Consider the following 25,363-nt stretch of genomic DNA (forward strand, 5'->3'; position numbering starts at 1 on the left):
AGAGCCAATAGGCTTCGTTTCGGCGATATAAACATTATTTAAATTAAGGGGATATTAAATCCCACATTGTTTTAAAACCGAATAAGAAACTCAAAGATTGGAATCAGAGAGTTTCATGCCGAATATAGTAAACTATAAAAGTATCGCCGATTACTAGCGTGAGCTAATGCAAGTAGTCCTAGTACGTAGTACAATCTCGGGCTACTCACTGATGAAGCCTCAAAAAAAGGCTGAAACCAGTCTGGGTAGTGACCTCCCACCATAATGTAATAACAGCATACATTTCCTAGGAAATGTGTTTTTACATTATGGAAAATACCAAGAATAGCAATCAGAACTTTACCACCTTTGCTGCGAGTTGCCCGAGATTGTACTATGACTACTTGCATTAGCTCATGATAGTAATCGCTGATACTTTTATAGTTTACTATATTCAGCATGAAACTCTCTGATTCCAATCTTTGAGTTTCTTATTCGGTTTTTAAAACAATATGCGATTTAATATCCCCTTAATTTAAATAATGTTTATATCACTGAAATGAAGCCTATTGGCTCTTTATATTTAAATAATCAAACATGTTATTTATTTCCTTATGGGATCACAGATGTATCTGCAAACAGACGTAAGTCAAGGGATGACTGTATTTTAAAAGTTAACATTTTAAGAAATTTCTTTCTTAAAAATAAACAAAATATTGCATGTAGTTTTTTTGTAAGATAAAACTACCATTTAGAAAAATCCTTTTTTTCCCCCCAGTTTTTTTTTTTCCCTCTCAAAATGATAGCTGTGGCTCTGGACAATGAATGAGAGGAGGAGAAAAACCAGTCTGACATCTATATCATATCTTCATTTGTTCTATATGTGGGAGCACAACCAATGCCGTATATGCAAGGTGTTTTTCAAGTGTGTATACATACTTAAAAATTTATATTTCAGGAACAATATTAATAATTTTGATAAAAAATATTGAATTTTAAAGTTGGAACACTTTTTTTTTAACACCTGTATCCACATGATTGATGATACTGAGGAGCAAAGACTAACCCAGGCAAAATTCTTCTCAATAATTCTAAGATGGCTATATTCAAGTAATAGTGATCTGAGAAAGGAAATTGTTACAGTATTCAACTTTTTTGAATATCAGCAATTTTAACCAGCATGATGTAGGCAAATTTCAAAATGGGGAAACTGAACAATGAGACCTCTTTGTGTATGGTCCTACAGAAGGTTTTAGTAAGAAAGAAGTTATGGAATTTTTCAAGCTGAAAACAAAAAGTTTATCTTTTTTGTAATTCTAAACAGAAGGGTAGGAAATGAACACCAGACACACACACATATATACAGGTACATTCTAAGAAAATCTAGAGTAACTTGACATATAGGAACATAAAGCATGATAATTAATAAATAACATAAAACGGATTTAACTTACATATATATATATATATTTTTTTATTGGTATAAAATTTTCACCCCAGTATCAAGGTCATCTTCAGTATGACTTTTACATTAAACAACAAAAACAAAAACCAGTATACTCAAAAATAATATGCGCAAACTGCATATATAGCGTAGAGCATCATGGTCTAATTATATTAAGGTTCTAGTAAAAAAGAACTCATCATCATCATGCATATCAAGGATTTAGGCCTAGCATGATCTATTCCGGCCTTAGAAGTCGTTTAAGAGGACATCCTGGTTTTCTTTTTGCTAATGGCTTGCACTTTAAGGCTTGTTTTTGCTAATCTTTCTATTTTCATTCTTTGAACGTGTTTCACCCATTTATGTTTATATTTTTTAATTTTTTCTATTACTGGTTCTTGGTTTAATTCTTTCATAATTTCTTCGTTTCTTTTGTGATCAAATAGAGTATACCTGCAGTTTTTCTCATAAACTTTTTTTCTCCTGTTATTAATCTTTGTGTTTTTGTTTTATTGTCCAGATTTTGCTTCCATACATTAAGACTGGTAGGGCTAATGTATTGTATACTTTTAGTCTGGTTTGCTTTTGAACTAGGTTTGGTTTAAATATAGAGTTAATTACACCTGTTATTTTTAAATATTTTGCAATTTTTACGTTTATATCTTTTTTTTTTTCGTTTCCTCGTTAAAATAAAATTAGGATTACCTAAATGGCTACAAGTAACAAGAACAGAAAGAAAATTTAAAACATTTGTTTATAAAACTGGATTATTAAATAACACAAATATACAATGGCTATATGAACAAAGAATTAAGAAACAGAATGGCTTAATATAAAAACAATACTAAATGCAGCAGCAAACGAAAGCTTAGGAAAGACCAAAAAATTCAATAAAAGGAAAAAAACTGAAGCTATGGGATGATACAATCAAAGAAATAATCAAAATGAAAAAAGATGCCTATCATAAATGGTTAAGCAGTAAAAGATGAAATAGAATATAAAAGAATAAGAGCCATAACTAAAAGAGAAGTCAGAAAAAGGCATAGAGAATCATGGAACAAATTTCTTTCTAATTTAGAACATGATTTATATAAAATAAGACCCAATAAGGATTGAAATTAGAAGAATTTCTAAATTTCTACACAGAATTGTGGACAGATAAATATTTTAAAAAAGACAACTGGCAAACATTTGATGAAAAGGAAATAACTAAAGAAGAATTAGAAATCAGCCCGAAAGAAACAAGAAACGGAAAATCACCTGGAGAAGATAAGCTAGGTTCAGAACTATATAAATATGCAGGAACAAAATTCAAAGAAAGACTCCTATTATTTTTAAATAAAATTTATTCAATTGGTAACCCCCCCCCCAATAGAATGGAAAAAAGCAATTGTGATTCCTATCTCTAAAAAAGGTAGTAGAGATGACCCTAAAAACTATAGAGGTACAAGTATAGTAAATTCCTGTTACAAAATATACAGCAGAATTTTAAATAGCAAACTAATGAAATATTCCAAAAACTTTATTTTAGAAGTACAGAATGGATTTAGAAAGGGACGATCATGTATAGACATGGATTTTGCCTAAAATTAATAATAGAGAAAAGAAGAGAATACAATTTAGAAACACATATTGATTTTTTTGACTTTGAAAAAGCATTTGGCAAAGTTAAAAGAAGCATTTTATTTAACATATTAAAAGAAAGACAAATACCAAATAATATCCTAAAAGCTATCATAAGTATATATGAAAATAATCAAATACAAATAAGATTAAATCATAAGCTATCATATACGAGAGAGATAAACAAAGATATACGAGAGAGATGTCCCCTCTCAGCAACTCTTTTTAACATTTACCTAAATGAAATAATAATAAAATGGAATAAAAATTTCCATCAAGGTATTAAACTTTCTCCTACTGTGAACTAAAACACTCTCCTTTTTGCCGACGACCAAATAATAATTACAAATTCTGAAGATAACCTACAGAAAGCTATTTTAGATCTAAATGAGATAGCCAAAGAATATGGTATGATAATATCAACAGAAAAATCAAAAACTATGGCCTTTAAAGGACAAGATCCAGCAAGAACTAAGAGAGTAATAGATAACAAGATCTTAGAGCAAGTGAATTCATTTAACTACCTAGGATGTATGATCACACATGAAAACGAAAAAGATATAAACATAAAAAATAACTAACAAGATTTAATAATAATTTTAAAAAACATAATTAAATTTAAGTTAATTCTGGAATTTGTGAAAAACTATTTCCCATAAAAGGCATAATTTAAGTTCATCCATCATTTCTATTTAAATTTGGTCGATGTAGCAAGGTCTCATAACTCTCTTTGTACAAACGTTCTAAGAGATTATTTTTATGAAGAACCTTAATTTTCTTTCAAAGAACTCAGTGTCTAATAATGTTCCAACATACGTGCACAAATTGAAATGATGGGAAGATAAAAGAAACCAGAAAGTCTTAGGGACTATTTTGCTAGCTTGATTGGCCAAGTGGTTAGCATATTTGCTCTCCAACCGATAAGTTGAGTGTTCAAATCCCATGGTCAGCATGAATGTTTGCAATTGTCTAAAGGTAGTAGGTGAATTTCATCACAGACTGAAACCAATGGCCTGTTTAATGGAGGCCCGAAGTGATTTAAAACAGTTCCATGTTTGGTCTCTAGAGCAGATAAAAAATATTTTAAAATGTATAAAACTTAATAAAAATAGAAAAATTCTCAGCTCATTGACAGCACTAATGTACAATAGGTTTACAGCCTATCTCAGGTAGGAGTCAAATTAAAAAAAAAAAAAAAAATTATTAGTCGCATCCTTACAATCAGCCTGGTGTTGTATCACCTTACCCCAGTCCTGAAGATACTTTCAGGTGCAAACTTTGTTTGCTCACACTTGGATAAAGGATTAAACTAAATTTATTATACTCTAACCAAGTGAAAAATAAACTTTCAACATCTTTCTCTAAATCCAGAGTAATTTATTAAAAAAGGGTGGCACACCATTTGGCAACTCCTATAGATAGAGATGACCTGCAAATGCTTCTGCCTGGTATCTCAGCTTGGGCCTGGCTCCCACTGAAGAGACCTCAATAAAGGTTGAAACTAGTAAGGGTAGCGGCCCTTCCCTTAATGCAGAACATTAGACATATCCGCAAGGAGATGTGTTTTGCATTATAGGAGATAATGAGACAGAGTGTTGGTAGCTTGCTCCACCTTTGCAACGAGTTTCCCTGGTGTTGTACCACCTTACCCCAGTCCTGAAGATACTTTCAGGCGCAAACTTTGTTTGCTCACACTTGGATAAAGGATTAAACTAAATTTATTATACAGCATGAGTGATATCCTCAATGCTGATTCTGAATATAAAAATATTTTACCAAAGATGTAAAATAGGAAGTGGTCACAATTTAGTTCTGGAGGATAAATATGAATATTATGTTGAAAATAGTGAAAACAAGAATATGTTAAGAAAGTTCTAAAAAGAGTCTGAGTATCCTGTGACAGCAAAATATGCAAATATTATTGAAGAAAAACAACGAGTTTCACAATAAGAACCACACCTTGAAGACTCAGTGGTAAAATATCAAGAAAATAATGGATGATTCAGCTAGGCATGCACAAATTGTCAGAAAAAAAAAAAAAAATCAGAACTTGATGGTGAACCTAAGAAGTTAAAAGAGGCAGTCCTGGAAAAGAAGAAAGCAGCAGCAGATGTTTCTGAGCGAATAGAGAAAAAAATATATAAGAAAGCTATGTTAAAAAAAATCCATGCAAAAGTGATGGGAAGACTTAGGTAAGAATATATAACATAAATATTGGGAAGGATTACTCTGAATGATGACTATATGAGAGTGACAGAAAAGTAGTAGAAATTATTCAAGAGAAATGTAATCAAGAGTACATAATGATACTTAAGATAGAAAATCAACCAAAAACCTGAAATGTAGTTGGAATAGATGAATGCTCAAATATGGAGACAAAAAGTTTATAGTAGGTACAGCATATAATTCAGAAAGCTTAGTCAGAATACTGAATTCCAGATATTGGAGTTGCTCTCGTTGTACCATAAATTAAAGATACCAAGAAATTATATACTTGGTTTAATTCTTTATCCAAGTGTAAGCAAACAAAGTTTGCACGTGAAGTATTTTCAGGACTGGGGCAACTCATGATAAAGGTGGTATGACTTCTCATCACTTGCCTTATCCCATAATGCAAAAGTACATCTCCTTGCAGACATGTATAATGCTAGTACTTTGTATTATGGGATACTAAGGCAAGTGATGAGAAGTCATACCACCTTTACCACAAGTTGCCCCGGTCCTGAAAATACTTCAGGCACAAACTTTTTTTGCTTACACTTGGATAAAGGATTAAACCAAGTATATAATTTCTTGGTATCTTTAATTTATAGTATAACCAAGTGGAAAAACTTTAAACATCTCACTTACCAGTCTATAATAACAAATATATCTGAATCTGAGAATTACACAGGAATTTGTGTACTTCTCTACTGAACATTACAGGTAAGATTTAAGCAAGCACACTATGAAAAATTGTGAAAAGGAAACTTGGAAAATTTGAGATGTTAATCTTAGCTCTTTACTTTATGAAGTTGATGTTATACGCTTAAAAAAAAATCAAGTACGATGCTTAAGGATTCTCTAACTAAATTTTTACATAATGATAAATGCTAGAAAAATCTGGGTTTAGGTCAAATAAGGGTTATCATGATCAGGTCACTTTAAGTCAAAAAAGGTCAGGTTGTAGCCATGAAAAAGGCAAATAAAAAGGTGCCAAAGAATATTCAAAATACCATAATCATATGGAATAAATGCAACTATTTGAGTTCTGGGTCAGCAGTCAGAAATGAAAGTAGTACAAGATGATTTGATGTAATATAAGGGTCACATTATTTCCAATTATTCGTCATCTATGTGGATCAAACATTATGAAGGAAAATCCTTGATTTTGATATGAGGTCTAATGAGCTGATATCAAAATCAGAAATATTACTCTTAACTCTTTATGAGGATGATGTTATACTCTTAAATGAACTGAGTATAAGTCGTAAGGATTCTCACTCAAAGGACAATTATTGCTGTAAAAACTTCAGCATAAAAATCAACAACAACAACAACAACAAAAAAAAAAAAAAAACTAAAAATAGGCAGGAACAAGAAAGCATCCCTTCATGCTTTCAACATCTCAACAACAAACCTGAGGAAGAAGTTTTGCACTTCAGAAATTAGGCACCATTTTTAGTGAAGATGACAAATTAAATATAGAAACATACAATAAAATAAGCAAAGCCAATGGAGAGCCAGTTGAATATATTTATATAGAATAAGAGAGAGAAATTAGCCAAAACACCAAACTAACACCATGAGTGTGTTCAATTTTAACTTATAATTCTGAGAGTTGGGTTAGGAAAAAACTGATCAAAGACAACAGAAAGGAGTTGTGCGGAGATTAAACAGATGTAATTAATGGCAGCATCATATTAAAAAGTAAGATAAAAGAAAGGTAAACTTGATGTCATTGTTAGTATTTAAAAACATGAGTGGAGCTGCTTATCTAATTGGATATTGTCACTTATGCAGATGGAAGTGTTAGCAAAATAGAGGTTTGATGCCAGGAGAAAAAACCTAGAGGAGGACCAAGATCTAGGTGGATCAATGCAGAAAGATGAAATATAAAATGTGACAATATTGGTGACTTCATAAATAACAAAGTAATCTGGAGGAAAACTGTTCGTGGAAAGTAGTAATAATGCAAATCATGTGGTATTATCAAAGTTTCGTATATATATCACTTGAAGATACATGTTTACAAATCTGATGACTAAGTTAATCAGGGGCAATTCAAATATCTAGAAACAATCCCACATTAAACTTCCCAGTTAAGTGATGCACCATGACATGTAGCATTCTATAGATGTCCCTCAAACTAAAATTCAACTGTGAAATCTGAACACTGTTTTACGTTGCATACTTACACATATAGAAAGGTTTAGGTGTTATTGGTTATTCATAACAATGCTTCACAGCATAAACACCACCAAAAGAAAAAAAATTACTGAGCTTACTAATATTTTGCTGTTTTTCTCTCAAGCATCTTCAGAGCACAAATTACAACTATGATAAGCACACAGCACTCAACTAGCAGCTTATTTGGTTACTGCAGATAACTTTGATGAGCAGAGACAAGCAGGTTATTGTTCCTCTTTAATGAGCCTTGATAAGACCCAATCTTGATTACTGTGCCCAGATCTGGGTGCCAGGGTTTCTTCTTGATGGGGAGGAGGTAGAGAGGATCCAGAGATGAGTGAAATGGAAGATGGTCTATGGAATGAACCTTACGAGAACAGGTTGAAGATCTGTGGGTTACAGAAATTGGTTGAGGGGTTTTTACAAGATTAATTCAGAGGAAATTTTTCAGAACTGGTGTAGTGATGGGAGAATTAGGGGCCATCCATGGAAACTGAGCAAGAGTGTAGTTAGCAAGGATGTAGAACTAGGTTTTTCTAGGTTTTTCACTTGGAGAGTGGTGAATGAGTGGAATAAGCACCAGTCTGTTGTGGGTGCCATGACTGGGAATGAGTTCAAAGCAAAGTATGATAGATACTGTGCGAATGCTGAATAGTTCTTGACATGATGTTTAGGGCCTCCCTCGATGAGTCTAAGGACTCGGAGTTCCTAATAGTAATAATAATAACTAGATCACTGCAGAAACAATATGAATTGTAATTGAAAAAAACTGTCCTAACATGTCACCCTCTACAGGCCAAATGACCATAAAATTAATTTGGAGAAGTGAAGTTATTTGGTCTCAGAATGCAAGACCAAATATCTCATAGACATATAGCGACCTCATCAGTATAGACATGAGAGACTATTTTTAGTGCTATGAAGCATTCCCACCAACCTCAACAATTATGGTTGCATTAATTTGCCAAATATCTGGAAGACAGTCATTCTGAAACCAGATAGCCCGGGGGAAGGGAAAAAAAAAAAAAAAAAAGAAGAAAAAAGGAAGGAAGGAAGGAAAAAAAAGAAAAGAAAAGAAAAAGTGCCTGATATGTAATTTGTGCTCTGCAGATGCTGGGTAGAAAACCAGCTAAATATATTAATAAGTTCAATACATTCTCTTGGAATTGTCTACATCATGAAAGATTATTATGAAAGAAGTCACCATTATTTGATTTTTATATGGTGCTCCTGCCCCATAAATGGTTGTAAACTTAGAGTACATTGGTATTGTGGAATGGATAATGGTTTGTAATTCTTATGTATTTCATTTTAACATAATCTGGAAATTCTGCTCAAGCCACTTCAGGCATCCAGTAAGCCAAATGGCAGTATAATATTCACCTCCAACCTAAAGGCAATTGCTAATATCCACGACAGGACTGAAACCCATAGCCTGTTGGTTGGAGAGTGCATACATTAATCACTCAGCCAAACAAATCAAATGTAAAATATCTAGAAAATAATTTAAAATATCTTAGAATACTGTTTGCATATTTGGGGGTGATGCACCAAAAACCTTCCAAAGAGATGCTGCCTGTATCCAGAAAGGAACTATTTGTGCAATAAATGATCTATAGGTATCATGGAAATACCTATACCTTTGCATGTAATTAGAGGAAAACAGAGGAATAGCAGTGGCCATTCCTCATGCATGAATGCAGGAGGCCCTGGTTAACAATCCACATACAGGTTGGTTAGCTACCAAATTACTGAATCAACTTCTCATTCGATACTTTCATTCCACCTTCCTCTGTTCTCTGGAACAGTCTTCCCAATACTATTTTCCCTAATGAATACAACCCTCAGTTTTTGAAGAAAGCATGTATAGATGCCTTTCTTTTCTTCAACTTATCAGCACACAAACACACACAAAACACTCCTGTTAAACATCTTGAGACTTGCAGTGTGGGGATTGAAGCACACACACAGTGGATTCTGTTAAGTGGGCCACATCGAGAATAACATAATTTGGCACAATTAAGCAGCAGCCCCAATTAAATGAAGCTGCATGTCAAGATTTTTAAAAGGTATACGTAAGACAAAATATAAGTTCAGACAAGTATTTTTTTTTGTTTATTGCATAGCAAAATTACCAATTTATAAACTTATATAACTGGCTTTAATTAAAGTAAAACAGCTACCATAAAAATAATTTCACTAATATGAAAAGGATTTAAAAAAGGACGATCATGTATAGACCCGACCTTTTGCCTAAAATTAATAATAGAGAAAAGAAGAGAATACAATTCAGAAACACATATTGCATTTATCGACTTTGAAAAAGCATTTGACAAAGTTAAAAGAAAAACATTATTTAATATTTTTCTTTTAATAACATCCTAAAAGCTATCACAAGTATATAAGAAAATAATCAAATACAAATAAGATTAAATCATGAACCAAGAGATCCAACAGGGATGTCCCCTCTCAGCAACTCTTTTTAATATTTACTTAAATGAAATAATAATAAAATAGAATAAAAATTTACATCAAGGCATTAAACTTTCTCCTACAGTGAACTTAAACACTCTCCTTTTTGCTGACGACCAAATATTAATTACAAATTCTGAAGATAACTTACGGAAAGCTATTTTAGATCTAAATGAGATAGCCAAAGATTATGGTATGATAATATCAACAGAAAAATCAAAAACTATGGCCTTTAAAGGTCAAGATCCAGCAATAACTAAAATAGTAATAGACAACAAGATCTTAGAACAGGTGAATTCATTTAACTACCTAGGATGTATGATCACATATGAAAATGAAAAACATATAAACGTAAAAATTGCAAAATATTTAAAAATAACAGGTGTAATTAACTCTATATTTAAACCAAACCTAGTTCAAAAACAAACCAGACTAAAAGTATACAATACATTAGCCCTACCAGTTTTAATGTATGGAAGCGAAATCTGGACAATAAAACAAAAACACAAACGAAGATTAATAACAGCAGAAATTAAGTTTATGAGGAAAAACTGCAAAGTATATCCTATTTGATCACAAAAGAAATGAAGAAATTATGAAAGAATTAAACCAAGAACCAGTAATAGAAAAAATTAAAAAATATAAACATAAATGGATGGAACACGTTCAAAGAATGAAAATAGAAAGATTACCAAAACAAGCCTTAAAGTACAAGCCATTAGCATAAAGAAAACCAGGAAGTCCTCTTAAACAATGACTTCTAAGGCCAGAACAGGCCATGCTCGGCCTAAATCCTTGATACACATGATGATGATGAAAATAGCTATCATAAAAATAATTTCATTAATATGGTAGATATTTTACTTTAATTAAAGCCAGTTGTTTAAGTTCATAAGTTAGTAATTTTCCTACTCAATTACAAAAAAATTAAGCATAGCCTGTCTTTTTTTTTTATTTATTTTTTACGACTGCAATTACAGCACCTCCATAGAGCAATTGCAACAGCGGAACATTGTCCCCCCCCCCTTCAACTGTAAAGACCTGTGTTCGATTCTCATCATGACGAAAGGAAGTTTTATATAAGCCTTTCAAACTGAAGGTGAGTTAGTCCATCTCATACAAAGATAGTGGGGTTTTTCATCTTGCATACAAGCAAATTGGCCATGACAACACTCATAATTTACAGACAAAAACTGCTGTTGGTGGCGATTGGAGTAGTAGTAGTGTGTTGTCTGTATTTTTATAGAATTAAGAAGTAGGAAAGACAGTAAGATGTGTATAACATAAGGTGCCCTCCAGCAATGAGTCCTTGGAGGCATCAGGTAATAATAAGAACAATTAAACAAACTCAGTGAAGATATAATATTGCCTTCCTGCATGACATAGTTATATTCCAGTAATAAATTTTCTAGCATCCTGGATAATCAGTCACTTGTTCAAGTTTAGAGTGTCATCCTCATCCTTTTATATATATATATATATATATAGATAAATGTAGAAAGTATTTTACCTTGGGTATAATAAATGTTAATAATACCAAGCAATTTTTAAACCTGGTTTTACTCCATTTCCCAAGTAAGCAAACAGACAAATAAGTCAAGTTTGCACCTGCAAGTGATGCAAGTCTAGCTGATCCTACAGGTAGTGCAGGACCAGGGCAACTCGTGGTAAAGGTGGCATGAGCTCTGATCACTAATCTTAATATTTACCCTTAATGCCAAAACACATCTCCAAGAAGGAGATGCATGATGTTTTGTATTAAAGGCAAGAGGCCACTACCCAGACCGGTTTCAACCTTTATTGAGGTCTCATCAGTGGGAGCTAGGCTAGAAATACCAAGATTTAGTAATACAGAGCTCATAAGTATTTTACCAGAACAAGTTGCCATAAGGTGTTTTAACCTTATTAAATAAAAATCTCTGGAGGAGATATAAATGTAGATAAATGTAGAAAGTATTTTACCTTGGGTATAATAAATGTTAATAATACCAAGCAATTTTTAAACCTGGTTTTACTCCATTTCCCAAGTAAGCAAACAGACAAATAAGTCAAGTTTGAGCCTGCAAGTGATGCAAGTCTAGCTGATCACATGCAGGCGAAAACTTGACTTATTTGTTTGTTTGCTTACTTGGGAAATGGAGTAAAACCAGGTTTAAAAATTGCTTGGTATTAAATAAGTGTGCAAAAAAAAAAAAAAGAAAAAAAAAAGTTTTGAATGGTCTTGTTGCTTACTCCTTGCCAACTATTAACCATAAACTGTATTTCTAATAAAAGATTAACTTTTGCATTGACCTCCTTGGTAACTGTTAAGAACCAGTAAATTTTTTCTTCATTTCCATTGTAATTTCATATTCCAACTCATAAGCCAATTCTGATTGCATGATACTGAACTGGTAAAACTATCCATTCTCATTGCCCTTTTTCCAATAACAGCTTTTGTTTACTAGTTCCTGACATTTGAACATCATAATACCGTTATATAATCTATTACTTTCATTGATCAACAGTGTTGTGTGTTTATAATACAGGGAACCACCCCATATGGTATGATAAAATAGCCCTGTTTCATCATTATTGTAGGTGTCATCAGCACTAAATTTTTGTTTCGGATTATGTAATTTTTCTAATATTACATGGTAGAGCAGGGATGGGCAATCTATGGCACATGCACTCAAAGTGGCACACTGGATGATTAGAAGTGGTGCATTGGACCGAATGATAATAATAAAAAAGTAACCCTATTTATGCAAACAGTATTAACCAAAAACTGATTTGTAGAAAAAAAAGCTAGAACTTAATTATTTTTAGGGATTTTATAATTTTGTCTACATTCATTTAGTGGATCCTGAGGTGCCAAGCATTAGCAACAGTGGTGTGTCACAGGTTTTTGTCAGTCAGTTTACAAATGATACTCATGCACTACGGAGTTGTGCTTTGTTCGTCCTTTGTGAACATTTGCAATTTTGTACTTTTTCAAAAATTTAGCCTTGTTTTTACATTGTTATCTATCACAGTGCAAAAGGAAAACAGAAGGTGAAGGTAAGCGCGAATTCAATGAATATTAAATATGTCTATATTAACATATTTTTACAAGGAGATTTTAAGGGTACAAGAGTTGTTTGGCGCATCTGAACTCATATGTGAAAAAACTGGCACATGCAACGGCCACCCCTGTCATAGAGGTTACTGGCTAGCCCAATTAAACAGCATTTTGTCCCACATAAACAAAGCAAATTCTTATTATATTCCCATTTCGTTTTTGTTCTTCCAGGCTCGTCAAAATAAACTGGAATCTACTGTACGCAATCACCTAACTCCACTATTAACCCAAACAGCCATATACATAAAATATATCAACAAATCTATGCTTCATATCAATGCTATTTCAATGGTATCCAAATGTTATTTTAATTTTAATGGATACTTTGCATCCATGTATTTAATTACATGTAAGCATGTCATGGCTAGTACTTAAAATGTCATGGCTAGTACTAGTTATTAAACAGTCTTATAATGGTGATTTCACACTCGTTTTTGGAAAGAAAAAAAAAAGTGCACAAAATATCCATATGAAACGTCGATGGATAAGTTGTTAAATGATCTTACAAATACATGCAGTGGCTGTCCACAGTTTAAAATTTGTACATTTTTTGTACATTAAAAGATGTAAAGCTGTTATACATGGTACCATGGATAGTAATCTATGGTACTACTGTATATGTTTGCACCACCCAAAGATCAAACATGGGACATTTTTCAAGCAACTTCAGACCTCCAATAAGCAGGGCAGCAGTTTCACACACACACACACACTGCAGAATGAAATTGACATCACAGTGGTAAATGAACCTGCAGGTTGCATAAGAAAGTTCATCCTAAAGCTAGAGCCTGAGGTTTAAGGTTTATATATAAATTGCAGAGCTTATCAGCTCTGTAGCCATTGGCTGCAGAGAAGATAAACTAGCACTAGGCCAACAAGACTGGCAACCTACATGTGTTTTTCATGTTGGAGGCTTAATGGATTTTTTACAACACTCAAAAAGGATTAAAATAGAATTTAATACTTCCTATATTTCGTCCTAGTCACTAGGACATCTACGGGGATTACAAAAACAACTAATATAACATGCACACAAATATCATACAATACTAAGCCTAACCACATGGGTGACACTAAAGTCCTATCTAGGTGGAGTGCCCTATCTTCCTGGCCCCCTGACATCACGAAAAAACTTAAACCTCCCCCCTCCCCCGAATATACAGTTTACCAAAAATCCAATTCCCCACTCAGGCCTTTAGTAGATGCCACCAATGCACCTTGCTACAGACTGTCTAAACAGTTGGCCAACTCTCTCACCCCCCCCCTCACACCGGAAGGTCCACTTCCTATATAAAACACTCAACCCACTTTAAAGCCCTCACAGAAAATTTAACCTTGAATAATGCAGACATATTGGTAAGCTTTGATATCTCCTCTTTGTTTACCAATATTCCCTTATCTGTGAGGGAAAAATGTTTTTCCTTCTGACATCTTAGATCTCTTTTCCTTTGCTATTAATTCTGGATATTTCTCTTGGAAGAACAAAATCTACAAGCAGATAAAGGGAACTGCCATGGGTTCCCCCCCTCTCCCCCCTTGCCAATTTCTATATGGAAGATTTCGAAAAATGAGCCATAGACTCAGCCCCACTCAAACCTTCTATCTGGCTAAGATATGTAGATGATGTGTTCTCTATCTGGCCTCATGGCCCAGACACATTAGACTCCTTCCTCAGTCATCTCAATAGCCTACATCCAAGAATCCAGTTTACTATGGAAAAGGAAAAGAACAATTGTTTACCCTTCCTAGACACCTTAGTCACACACCTGCCTAATGATACACTTGCCTTCACTGTATACAGAAAATCCACACACACACAGGCAGATACATTCACAAACTCTCCCACCACCACCCCTCTCAACAATATGGCATTATTAAAACTCTTACCAAGAGAACCCACAATCTTTGTTCCAGTGGAACTGCCCTCACTACTGAGTTTAACCACATACACAGCACTTTCCTCTCCAATGGCTACAGCGATCACAGTATCAAAAAAAAACCAGTTCCTCCCCCATTCCCCATCCTTCTCGTCAACAAGATTTTAAAAATGCCATCACCATACCCTACATCCGTGGCACATCCGAAAAAATAGCCAAGACTCTAAAAAAGTACAACCTACACACAGCATATAAGCCCCACCCTAAACTTGCTACCCTTATCCATTCTACAAAAGATCAGCTCCCCCCTCTCTCTCTGCCTGGAGTTTACAAAGTACCCTGTTCCTGTAAGCTGGCGTACTTTGGACAGACAGGCAGATCAGCATCCATCCCCCTGGAGGAACACAAGTCTTACATCTGTAAACACAACCGTGGTCATTCAGGCTTGGCTGACCATGTTTTGGATACCATCCATAGGGTATCATGGAAGAAAACCACCATGCTCCACCACAGCAAATTCAAGAAAGAGAGACTTTTCTTAGAAGCAGCAGCACCTCTCAGAAACCAACCAAATCTTAACAAATACGGTTGCATTAAGCTTCTAAAGATTTGGGAAACACTCATCACCAGAGGTCCCACCTTACATTCCAGGCCACCTACTACAGCTCTTAGAGGGCGCTCCACCTAGATAGGACTTTAGTGTCACCCACGTGGTTGGGCTTAGTATTGTATGATATTTGTGTGCATGTTACATTAGTTGTTTTTGTAATCTCCGTAGATGTCCTAGTGACTAGGACGAAATATAGGAAGTATTAAATTCTATTTTAATCCTTTTTGAGTGTTGTAAAAAATCCATTAAGCCTCCAACATGATGTCCTCACAGCACTTAAGCCTCTACACACGAGAACTACATGTGTTTTGAAATCAAATTTTTACCTTTTTCTCCCACCTATAAAAGGTTGCACATCTACAGTATGTTAGTACCACAGGTACACTAAAGATTTTTTCTATTTTAATTTTTTTTTTGTATTTTTATTTATTTTCAGACCTGCAATAAACTGGACAGTGATTTCACTGTGCAATGAAATTCTTCTCACCCAAAACAAACACAAATATACATATAAATCATAGGATTCAAACCCACAGCCTGTTGGAAAGCAGATGTGCTAATAACAACAACGGATATGCCAGCAAATGAACATATGAAGTCTTGGGCAACTCATCCATTCATGAACCTTTCCCACAATAACTTCAGCATTCAGTAACAAGTAATTTAGCACTATAAATAACCGTTATGTGTCAAGCAACACACCCGCATATACTTACCCATATAGATAACCATAATAATTTTTAGAGATCCAATCTTGTGTTCTGTTGGAATTTTATTTTTGTAAAAATGGAAAACATTCTAGTTTGAAAGCACTACTGTGTTATGAAATTTGTGGCCTTTTGTGTATGGATCAGATAGATATATATATATATATATACATATATACATACACACACGTCTCCCTTGCAAACGCGAGATTTGATTAACACAGTTAATCAATTTGCGACAATCCCTTTATATATGCAACAAGAGTTTTAATTAGCATGCCTTTAAATTTACCATGTAATACATGCAAGCCTCAAGGAGTGTTTCCTGGCCAAGAGAAAGAAAGGCGTGAGCATGATGACGTCATTCCTCCCACACAGCCAGTTACTTAGCTTTCAAAGCTCTTTTGCTTTTAGCTAACGCACCTGGTCATCCAAATCCTCTTAATGATCTGTGTGAGAATGTGAAAGTTTTATTTTTTCCACCAAATACAACATCATTGCTACAACCCATGAACATGTCATTGCAACTTTCAAAGCCTATTTTCTTAAAAAGGCATTCTCAAAGTCAGTAGAAACAACAACGGGAGAAAATGCGAGTATGCTCCAAGAATTTTCAAAAAATTTTAACATTAAACATGCAATTGAAAACATTCATGACTCGTGAGAGCTAAAAGACAAGTGTCATCTAGGTGCATGAAAGCTGTTTGTAAAAACCTTTTGCCAGAATGCGCTGATGACTTATGTGGTTTTCAAAATCCTGTGAACAACGTAGTTGAAGAAATTGTTGCAATTCGTGAAGACCTTGATTTTGATGGTGTTGATGCAGAAGATGTTAGATAATTATTATATTCAAATTAAAAAGATTTCAGTTACAGCGATCTTCTTGAAATTGAACATGCATATAAAGACAAAACAAATGGAATGCGAAAGTAAAGTTCCAAAGGAGATAACAATCAAAGAAACAGATGGAATATTTCGCAGTTTAGAATCGCTTAAGCAGCAAGTAATGGATATGGATCCAGATGTTAATCGAAGAATGCTTGTTTGCCGAGGTCTAGAGAGTCATTTTGCTTGCTATCATAGAATTTATGCTGATAAAGAAAAAACAACAACTGTTCAAACGACTCTTGATAACTTTTTAATAAAAATTGCAGTAACTAATGTAGGTTCAAGCATTTATTAAACATTTACTTTGCATTCATTTTTTATCTTTCCTAAAAGAGTACCATATAAAACAAACTATAATACAGTAATCGATCATGGATGAATTGTAATTTTTACCACTGATTATTAGATTTGATTAACGTGATTTTGATATATGCGGTAACATCGAGGAATTAATTAATTGCATTAATCAAGGGATACCTGTGTGTGTGTGTGTATATATATAACTACAGGTTTACAACCTCTTGTGAATGGAAGTCATAAAATATGTGTATGTGTGCACTCGAGAGAGAGAGAGAGAGAGAGAGAGAGAAAAATAGGGTGGGTGAAATAACAGCCCTCTAATGCCTGTTTACAATTTAATTGCAAATGCACTAAACCTCTTCTGCCTATTTTATTCCATTTGCCTCTGCTTCGAATAGCCTTCCTCACAACTATAACTTCCAGCTTTTCAAGAAAAATTGTCAAATTCCTTCTTTCTCAAATGTTGCCAACTTCCTATACATACACATAGCAGCATTTTATGCGTATGTGTGTGTGTGGGGGGGGGGGGGGACTAATAATAATAAAAGACAATCTTGCCTCTGTAGCAGTTACAAGGAACATTTACATTATAGCATTTATACTGTATACATATTCGCAATACACGAAGATGCATGTCATGATGTGGCAACTGATCAAACTTGATAAACTGCCACATGACAAGTAGGTAACTAAACTAGTACAGGTTAGATTAGATAACAGATTAATGAACTGGAGATATAACTTGCTATTGGCAGATACACCAACCTTTTTTTTTTTTTTTTTTTTTTTTTCAGAATTTAATCCAAGTACCTAATGATTCTGGAACCTGTTTTAAATTAGCTTTTTCTGCTAGTATATATTTAGTTATATGATAAAAGGTGACCATCTCTAGAAGTATAAGGAAGGTGTGAGCAGAGAATGGAGAGAGCAGTCAATGAATGGAATACATTGCCCGAGAGTGTGGTGAGTGCAGAATGAGTAAACGAGTTTAAGACACAGTTCCTATGAGCGTTATGTATGACACTGGGAATCTCCTACAATAAGTCTACTGTCTCCATGGAAATCTAACATTAATAATAAAAAAAGTGTCCTTCAGGTGGAAAGACCCAAACTCAAATCTTGCCTACAGTTGTCTAAAGTTACAGTCAAAGCAACTATGGCCATAAGATCAGTATATTATCTAACTGCATGAATTCTAGTCAGTTTGCCTGTTTTGCAAGATTAAAAACCCAAGTTTCTGGGAGGAAAATACTACCACAATCTCTAGGATATGAGGAAACTATACGTGTTTTTCAACTGATGGTACATTACTGATCATATATATAGAGATGGCAGGATGTTTCCTCTTCTCTACAAGAAATCTGGCAAAGAACAAATAAAACTAGCAAAAATATACTGACCTTGCAGACAACTGCTTTAGCCATAATTCAAATTCCTCTTAAGAACTCCATATATTGACATATTGAACTCTCTATATTGACACAATGAATAAATGCAAAAGATATAACGAGTTATTTGAAAGAAATAACTTGTTAATGCCTACTTTTGAAGGAGAGATTTCAAATACAGATTTAAACCACAAAATGCTAATTCTGTAACTTCCTGTCACACTCTGCATCTTAGACATTTAACATTTTGAGTCAAATCTGATAGATATTATTATTATATAACACCTCCAGGGAGTCCAAAGACTTATCGAGGGAAGGAACCTACTCTACAACTCTCCATCAATCCACCAACTGCAACTACCTTCATCATTTACACCAGTGGTCGCCAAAGGGGTCGATATGACATTGTTAGGGGTCGATTTGGGCTCAGGGTTCGACAGAAAAATATAAGACATCATTGTATGGGTAATGTTTAATTCGGTTAACTTGGATTACCTCCATGACAAAAGACATGGAGGTAATGACAACGCAATTAAGAGTGAATCGTGGGATCAGTACCTCCATCTTACAGGTCCATGAATAGGACCTGTAAGATGGAGTAAGGTCATGAAAATAGTTACTGAGGCCAATCAAGTAGGCCAAAGTGACGTATTTACCAATAAACGGATGTTGGTGGTTCCTGGCGGCCGGCGCAGTGGGAGCGAGATTGCAACATGTGCGTGGTTCTTATTTACTGATACTTACAAGTATTTGATCCCAGTCTCATTTTTGCACATCAACATACAAGTGAGCATTAATGTTCTAAAATTCATCAACATACATATTATAATTCAATCGTTATTCATTCACAAACTAAACTTCTCTATGTTGAAGAGTTGAGCAGCGCTGGTAGTAATACCAGTGATATTAATACCAGTAGTTTATTAATATCACTAGTAATACCAGTGATATTACTAGTGATAGTAATAGTAATATAATAATATATACTATATTATACATACAATAAACACTGTAACTAAAATAAACAATCTAAAAGCTCACATAAGCATCTTTTTTTTGCTTGTCCTATTATAATTACGTAATAGTAAAATATAGGGGGGTCGATAAAAAGTCAAGAAATGCTTGAAGAGGTCGACGGGCAAATGACTTTGGCGACCCCTGATCTACATCAATGCCATCTACCACCACCATTAGTATTTTCACAGACAAACATCCATGGCCACGGCAGGATTCAAGCCGGCAGCCTTTTGGCTGGAGAGCGGATACACTAACCACTCGGCCAGCAACTTGGTTCCTATGTTTAAAGCATGGATAGGTGGCAGTCATGAAAATAAAGGATGGAAATTATTTGTGGTTTTCAGTGAGAAATGAAGAAAATCAAGTTAGTTACCATGTCAAAAGATTACATGGACATTGCTATAAATGAACTGTTAAGAAATGATAATGTGATACTAAAACACTGGTATTCATTAATAAGCTTTTGAACTCTTTTTATATTATATATATATTTTTTTTTTTTTTTTCAGAATTTAATCCAGGTATCTAATGATTCTGGAACCTGTTTTAAATTAGCTTTTTCTGCTAGTTTATGTTTAGTTATATATGATAAAAGTATGTGGCAAGAAGAAAGAGAGCAGGAGTCCATAGAATAAACATGAACATCAAAATGACAAAATACTGATGTTTTGTGAGATTTCTTTAGTGTGCTATTGTTATTAATAACTGATATAACAGTGACAGATGAAAATACAAAATGATAACTCTCACCTATGATAATAATGCATGGTCATTAGTATACAATTTTGTATCACGTTAAAAAAAATTAAAATTAAATATACACACACACAAGGGGGGGGGGTTGGAAAGTTCTGAAAAAAAGAAATTAGAATAAAAATGAATTTTATGTCTTGTTATATACCCTAGAAGAAAAATAACAAATTATTACAATTTCATGAAACTTTGAAGTTAAAGGGTTTTAAAATATATTCTTTTTTGTAGTTATATCAGTTGCTTTAATATCATTTAATATCACTATATATATATATATATATATATATATATATATATATATACACAGGGTGTTCGGGATAAATTTGACAGTTTCGTAAGGAAAAAGAAAATCTTCTTTGTATCTATTAAATTTAATGAATTGACAAAAAAACATTACAGGCAGAGTTAATTACAATACTATCAACAAGATTTACTCAAAATAATCACCATTAGCATCGATCACAGCTTCAATTCTGCTTCGGAACCTCGAACAAGCTGATGCTACAGTCTCCCTGGGAAGGGCCGCAAAAACTGTTTTAATTTTATCCATTAACTGGGCTTTTGTATTACTGGAAGTGCGATTGGTGTCTTTTTCAACTGCGCCCCATACAAAATAATCCATGGGGTTAAGGTCTGGGGAGTTTGGAGGCCAAACATTTGGACTGGTGAAGTCGTAGAAATTTTCAGACAACCATTTTTGACTTTTCCCAGAGGTGTGGCAAGGGGCCGAATCCTGCTGCCATACATACGGCCTACCATTGGCTACCCTTGTTATCCAGGGCTTGACTACAGTTAGCAACTCCACGAACAAAGCCCGAATTCCAATGCCAGGGTTCTTCAACACCTGTTCCTGCAGATTTGCGAGGAATTCTGCTGTACGAACGCAATCAGATCGTCTGCTAGGGATCTTTCTTCTTGCTACATCCTCGTAGTCACCATTGCAAGTCTCTAGTTCATGCCTGATTGTTTTTACTGTATTCAGGGAGCATTGGGCAGCAGTCGTAATATCCTTATTTTGATGGCGGGCACGAATCATCATGATACAAGTTATTCTCTTCCATGATTCAGGTGGGTTCCAGCTATCCATCCTTTCTGACATCTTGTATATGAATGAAGAAGGGTCCAAACTTTTAAATGAAGAGAAGTGTGTGTTAATACATGTAACTTACGGAAAAATATAATTAATTATAAATATGTCAAATTTATCCCGAACACCCTGTATATGTACGTGTGTGTGTGTGCGCGCGCGCGCACGCACTGTTCAATTGACATGTTTTCCATACAGACTTCAACAATATATATGAAATCAGCAATATATACATCATTTGTATATATTTATTAAGAAATATACCTAAGAATGCATAATATACTTCACGATTTTCATTTTTCTGTCATTTGAAAACATAAAAGAATAAAATAATATAAAGAAGAAAAAAAAAACAGAAATTACAATTACATTTCTGCATCACTAACATTTCATTATTTTTATTTAATTATTTTTTTCTCAATTTTAACATTTAACAACAAAACACAAATATAATAAATATTTAATCTCTCGTTAAAAGATAAGCAAAGAAGAGGGAGGGAAAATAAGAATTTTAGTAGGGGACTGTATCATTCCACATACAATATTTTATTCCCCTTTTTTTTTTTGCATAACTCGAAAAATTTTCGAAAAGACAAAAGGAATGAATAAAATTAGTATTTACTAATTATTACATTAATAAATCAAACACAAAGCAAACGAGTAACAAAACATGAAAAATTTAATTTCTAAATTATAATCCTCCGACCAATCATAACGATGGTTATATCGCTGATTTACTCTGAAAATTACAAAACAGCAAAAAGCATTCACTAGGAATCTGGCTTTCGTATTAAAGTGGAAAGATATGATGTACGAATACAAACGCACACATATACTAATAAAGAAGCAAAACAAAAATATGATCGTGATAGGTTACCTGAGACAAATATTTAGGCCTAATAAAAACAAGCATAAACCCGTTGCTCTTAATATTACTGTTTATAATTAAATAAAGGGTTAAATCTTACAGAAACTGAATACAATTTTGAAAAACATGACACTGGTTTCTTTTTATATACGAATCTTACAAGAACTGCACAATTTCAATAAACAAAAATAATTTAAAAAATAAAAATAATAAAAAAAACGAACTGTCTTCACTCCGCAGCCTCATCACCATCCTCTGTAAAGCCCGGCCACCTCGCTAGGCCTAAACATGTATTACAATAGCTACTCGGTGTTTCGGTCACTGGACAGTTTATTAGTCTGAGTGACTGTTGCCAGTTGTCGTCCGGTAAAAAGATTACACTGTAAAAAGAAAAACTTACCCCCAACTCTGTACATATTTGCTGCCATTATGTGTTCCAAATGGTGTGAAGGCTAATCCCGTGCTATGAGTAAATCCCTGTCATTAATTATGCCTTTACTGCAAAATTGATACTCCTTAAAATCGTTCACATCATCTGACAAAGCGCCATTTTCTGAGACTCCTGGGTTTCCAGCCTTCTCACTCTTTCACACGTGACGTCACATGCCTTCGGCATTCTTCGGAAATGAGTTTCAAACAAAAGATGAGTGATATGTGACAGCGTCAGCATGGGGTCTGAACCTTCTGAGTTCCACGCTCGTTAGCGTTATCCGCGACAGCAATGCCCAAATTCGCAAATCAAATTAATTAGATAAACTAGATTACAACAATTATTTTTTATAAATCAAATAATATGAATAGATTTACCCGCAACCAATATCGACCATAAAGGTATTCGTAAAGTTTCATTATTTTCGTGATACCGTGCTCGGTAGCAGGAATTCGAACTGAATAAGGGGAGTTAGAATTTTGAAATTGGGGAGAATTAACGTCGACTGATATATATTATCAAGTAATGCAGTATACGGAATGTAGTGGTTAACCCCTCTGGACGAAGTCGGAAGAACGACAGGGTATTGCATCCTTCAAGTGGGAAAGACCAGAGTTCAATCATTGAAGGTGAATTAGCTAGTTTCACACACGACGGGGGGGGGGGGAGATAAACACGTTTTTCATCACAGTAAAAAGATTTACATCCCGCGACCGGCCAGAAGAACACCTGCAATGTATAGACAGCAGGCAAGTTTAACACTCTTTGGGAACAAATCGTTACTACTCACATAAAATCCAAAATTAAAATTAACAAATACAGTATTTGTAATCCTAAATTATGGTTTATCCTGCATCGACTTACCAAACTTAAAAAACAAAAAAATAAAAAAAGGAGCGGAGAAGAGAAGAGGTATTTTAAAAAGTTGCACAATCAGAAGGATATCGTTGTAACTACAGCTTATAAAGAAAATGCAGCAGTCATGATAAATCATGCAAAATCGTCGTCATTCATTCATATGTGAAAAGAGAAATAACAGAAAAATAGATTAATATAACAAGAGCTCGGGGAAATACAGTCTATTAAATGGAAGTGGTTCAAGTTGCTCTGTTTTGTGCCACATGGTAAATGTCAGAAAATTCATGAGCCTCATCTTCAAAAAGAAGTATCCTTATATATATATCCAAAACTATTTTCTTGGTCTTTCTCTGTGTCCATTAGTTGGTCTTTTAGAGCAAGAGCACTGAATGTCGGCCATGGTAAATGTCCCAACCACCTCAGCTGACTCTTTTTAATTGTTTCCACTAGGGGTATTTGCTGACTTTCTTCAAGAATGGCAGTATTAGGAATACGATCTTGCCATGTTTAGCCTAATATTGTTTTTGCCCCAAGGCAACTGATAATATTAACTTATTATCCCCGTCTGGGCCCTATATATAAATATCGCTTGACTGATGGTATTGTAAAGAAAACAAACTATGCCTCTTCTAAATGACAGGAGTTACAAAATTATAGATCAAGTTCACACAAAAGGTCTTAAATTGTTGGAAAAAAATTACTTCTTGGCTAATAGAAATTACAATCAATATAAAACCCTTTCATATTAAACTACCTCAGGTTGCTTTACATCTAATGAAAAAATCCACAAATAAATGGCTGGAATTACAATGAGGCGCCTCCTCTCTTTGAGCAATTTCTATATGGAACATTTTAACAACAAAACCACTCACAAATCTTTAGCCTTGCTTGGCTATATAGATTTTTGTTTAATTAATCCAAATAACAAATATCCAAAAATGCACTTCATATCAGAAAAAGAATCAATTAAATTTATTGACATACATATTCGCACGTCTTTCAACTGGTTTGCCATCTTTCCTATTGTAAGACGTATTTACAGGATTCACACAAGAGAAATGTTTGATATACTAGAAAAAGAGAAGGAACAAGGATATGTCCTTCGCTGTAAATTGTGAATGTAAGTGGTGAGTAGGAGGCTGAGAAGTAGCTTTTTTTACATGGAGAATAGCTGGACCAAGGAACTTACTGCCCAGTAAGGTGGAGAATTTGCAAATAGTGAATGGGTTTAAGCAGAGACAGAATAATAAGAATAATAATACGGTAACAAATTAGCGGCAAGCTTTGGTTGCTTTGGCCATAAATCAAATCAAAATACCCATGAGTTCGATTCATGAATGATGAGAGGGATATTTATATAGGTTTTTCAGTTGAAAGGGAGTTATTCCCCTCCCCCTCATATAAGATGACATGGTTTCTTTCTCACAGTAACTCGGATTTTACATCCTACATGCAAGCAAAATGGCCAGAGAACACAACATACACATGTAGTTTAAGACAAGACTAAAATAACAGGGTACCATATCATGTAGAGTGTGTTATATATTGCGAAAATCTACCACAATGAGACACT

General features: G+C 34.1%; 1 protein-coding gene across 4 annotated transcripts in view; it reads right to left on the reverse strand.

Moving 5' to 3' along the window:
* LOC150097621 (metastasis-associated protein MTA3-like) overlaps positions 1-23,027 on the reverse strand; it is a 474,620-nt gene extending 451,593 nt beyond the window's left edge. For all 4 annotated transcript variants that reach the window (XM_090407419.1, XM_090407418.1, XM_090407421.1 and 1 more), the window contains exon 1: positions 22,903-23,027. In XM_090407419.1, the coding sequence (XP_090263545.1) occupies positions 22,903-22,930 (28 nt within the window). In that variant the 5' untranslated portion in view covers positions 22,931-23,027. The remainder of the gene's footprint in view (positions 1-22,902) is intronic.
* Positions 23,028-25,363: the final 2,336 nt, after the last annotated feature.

Source organism: Typopeltis vanoorti, chromosome 17 (genome assembly GCF_054136105.1).
Source record: "Typopeltis vanoorti isolate ZY-2024b chromosome 17, IOZ_Tvanoo_1.0, whole genome shotgun sequence".
Lineage (NCBI taxonomy): Eukaryota > Metazoa > Arthropoda > Arachnida > Uropygi > Thelyphonidae > Typopeltis > Typopeltis vanoorti.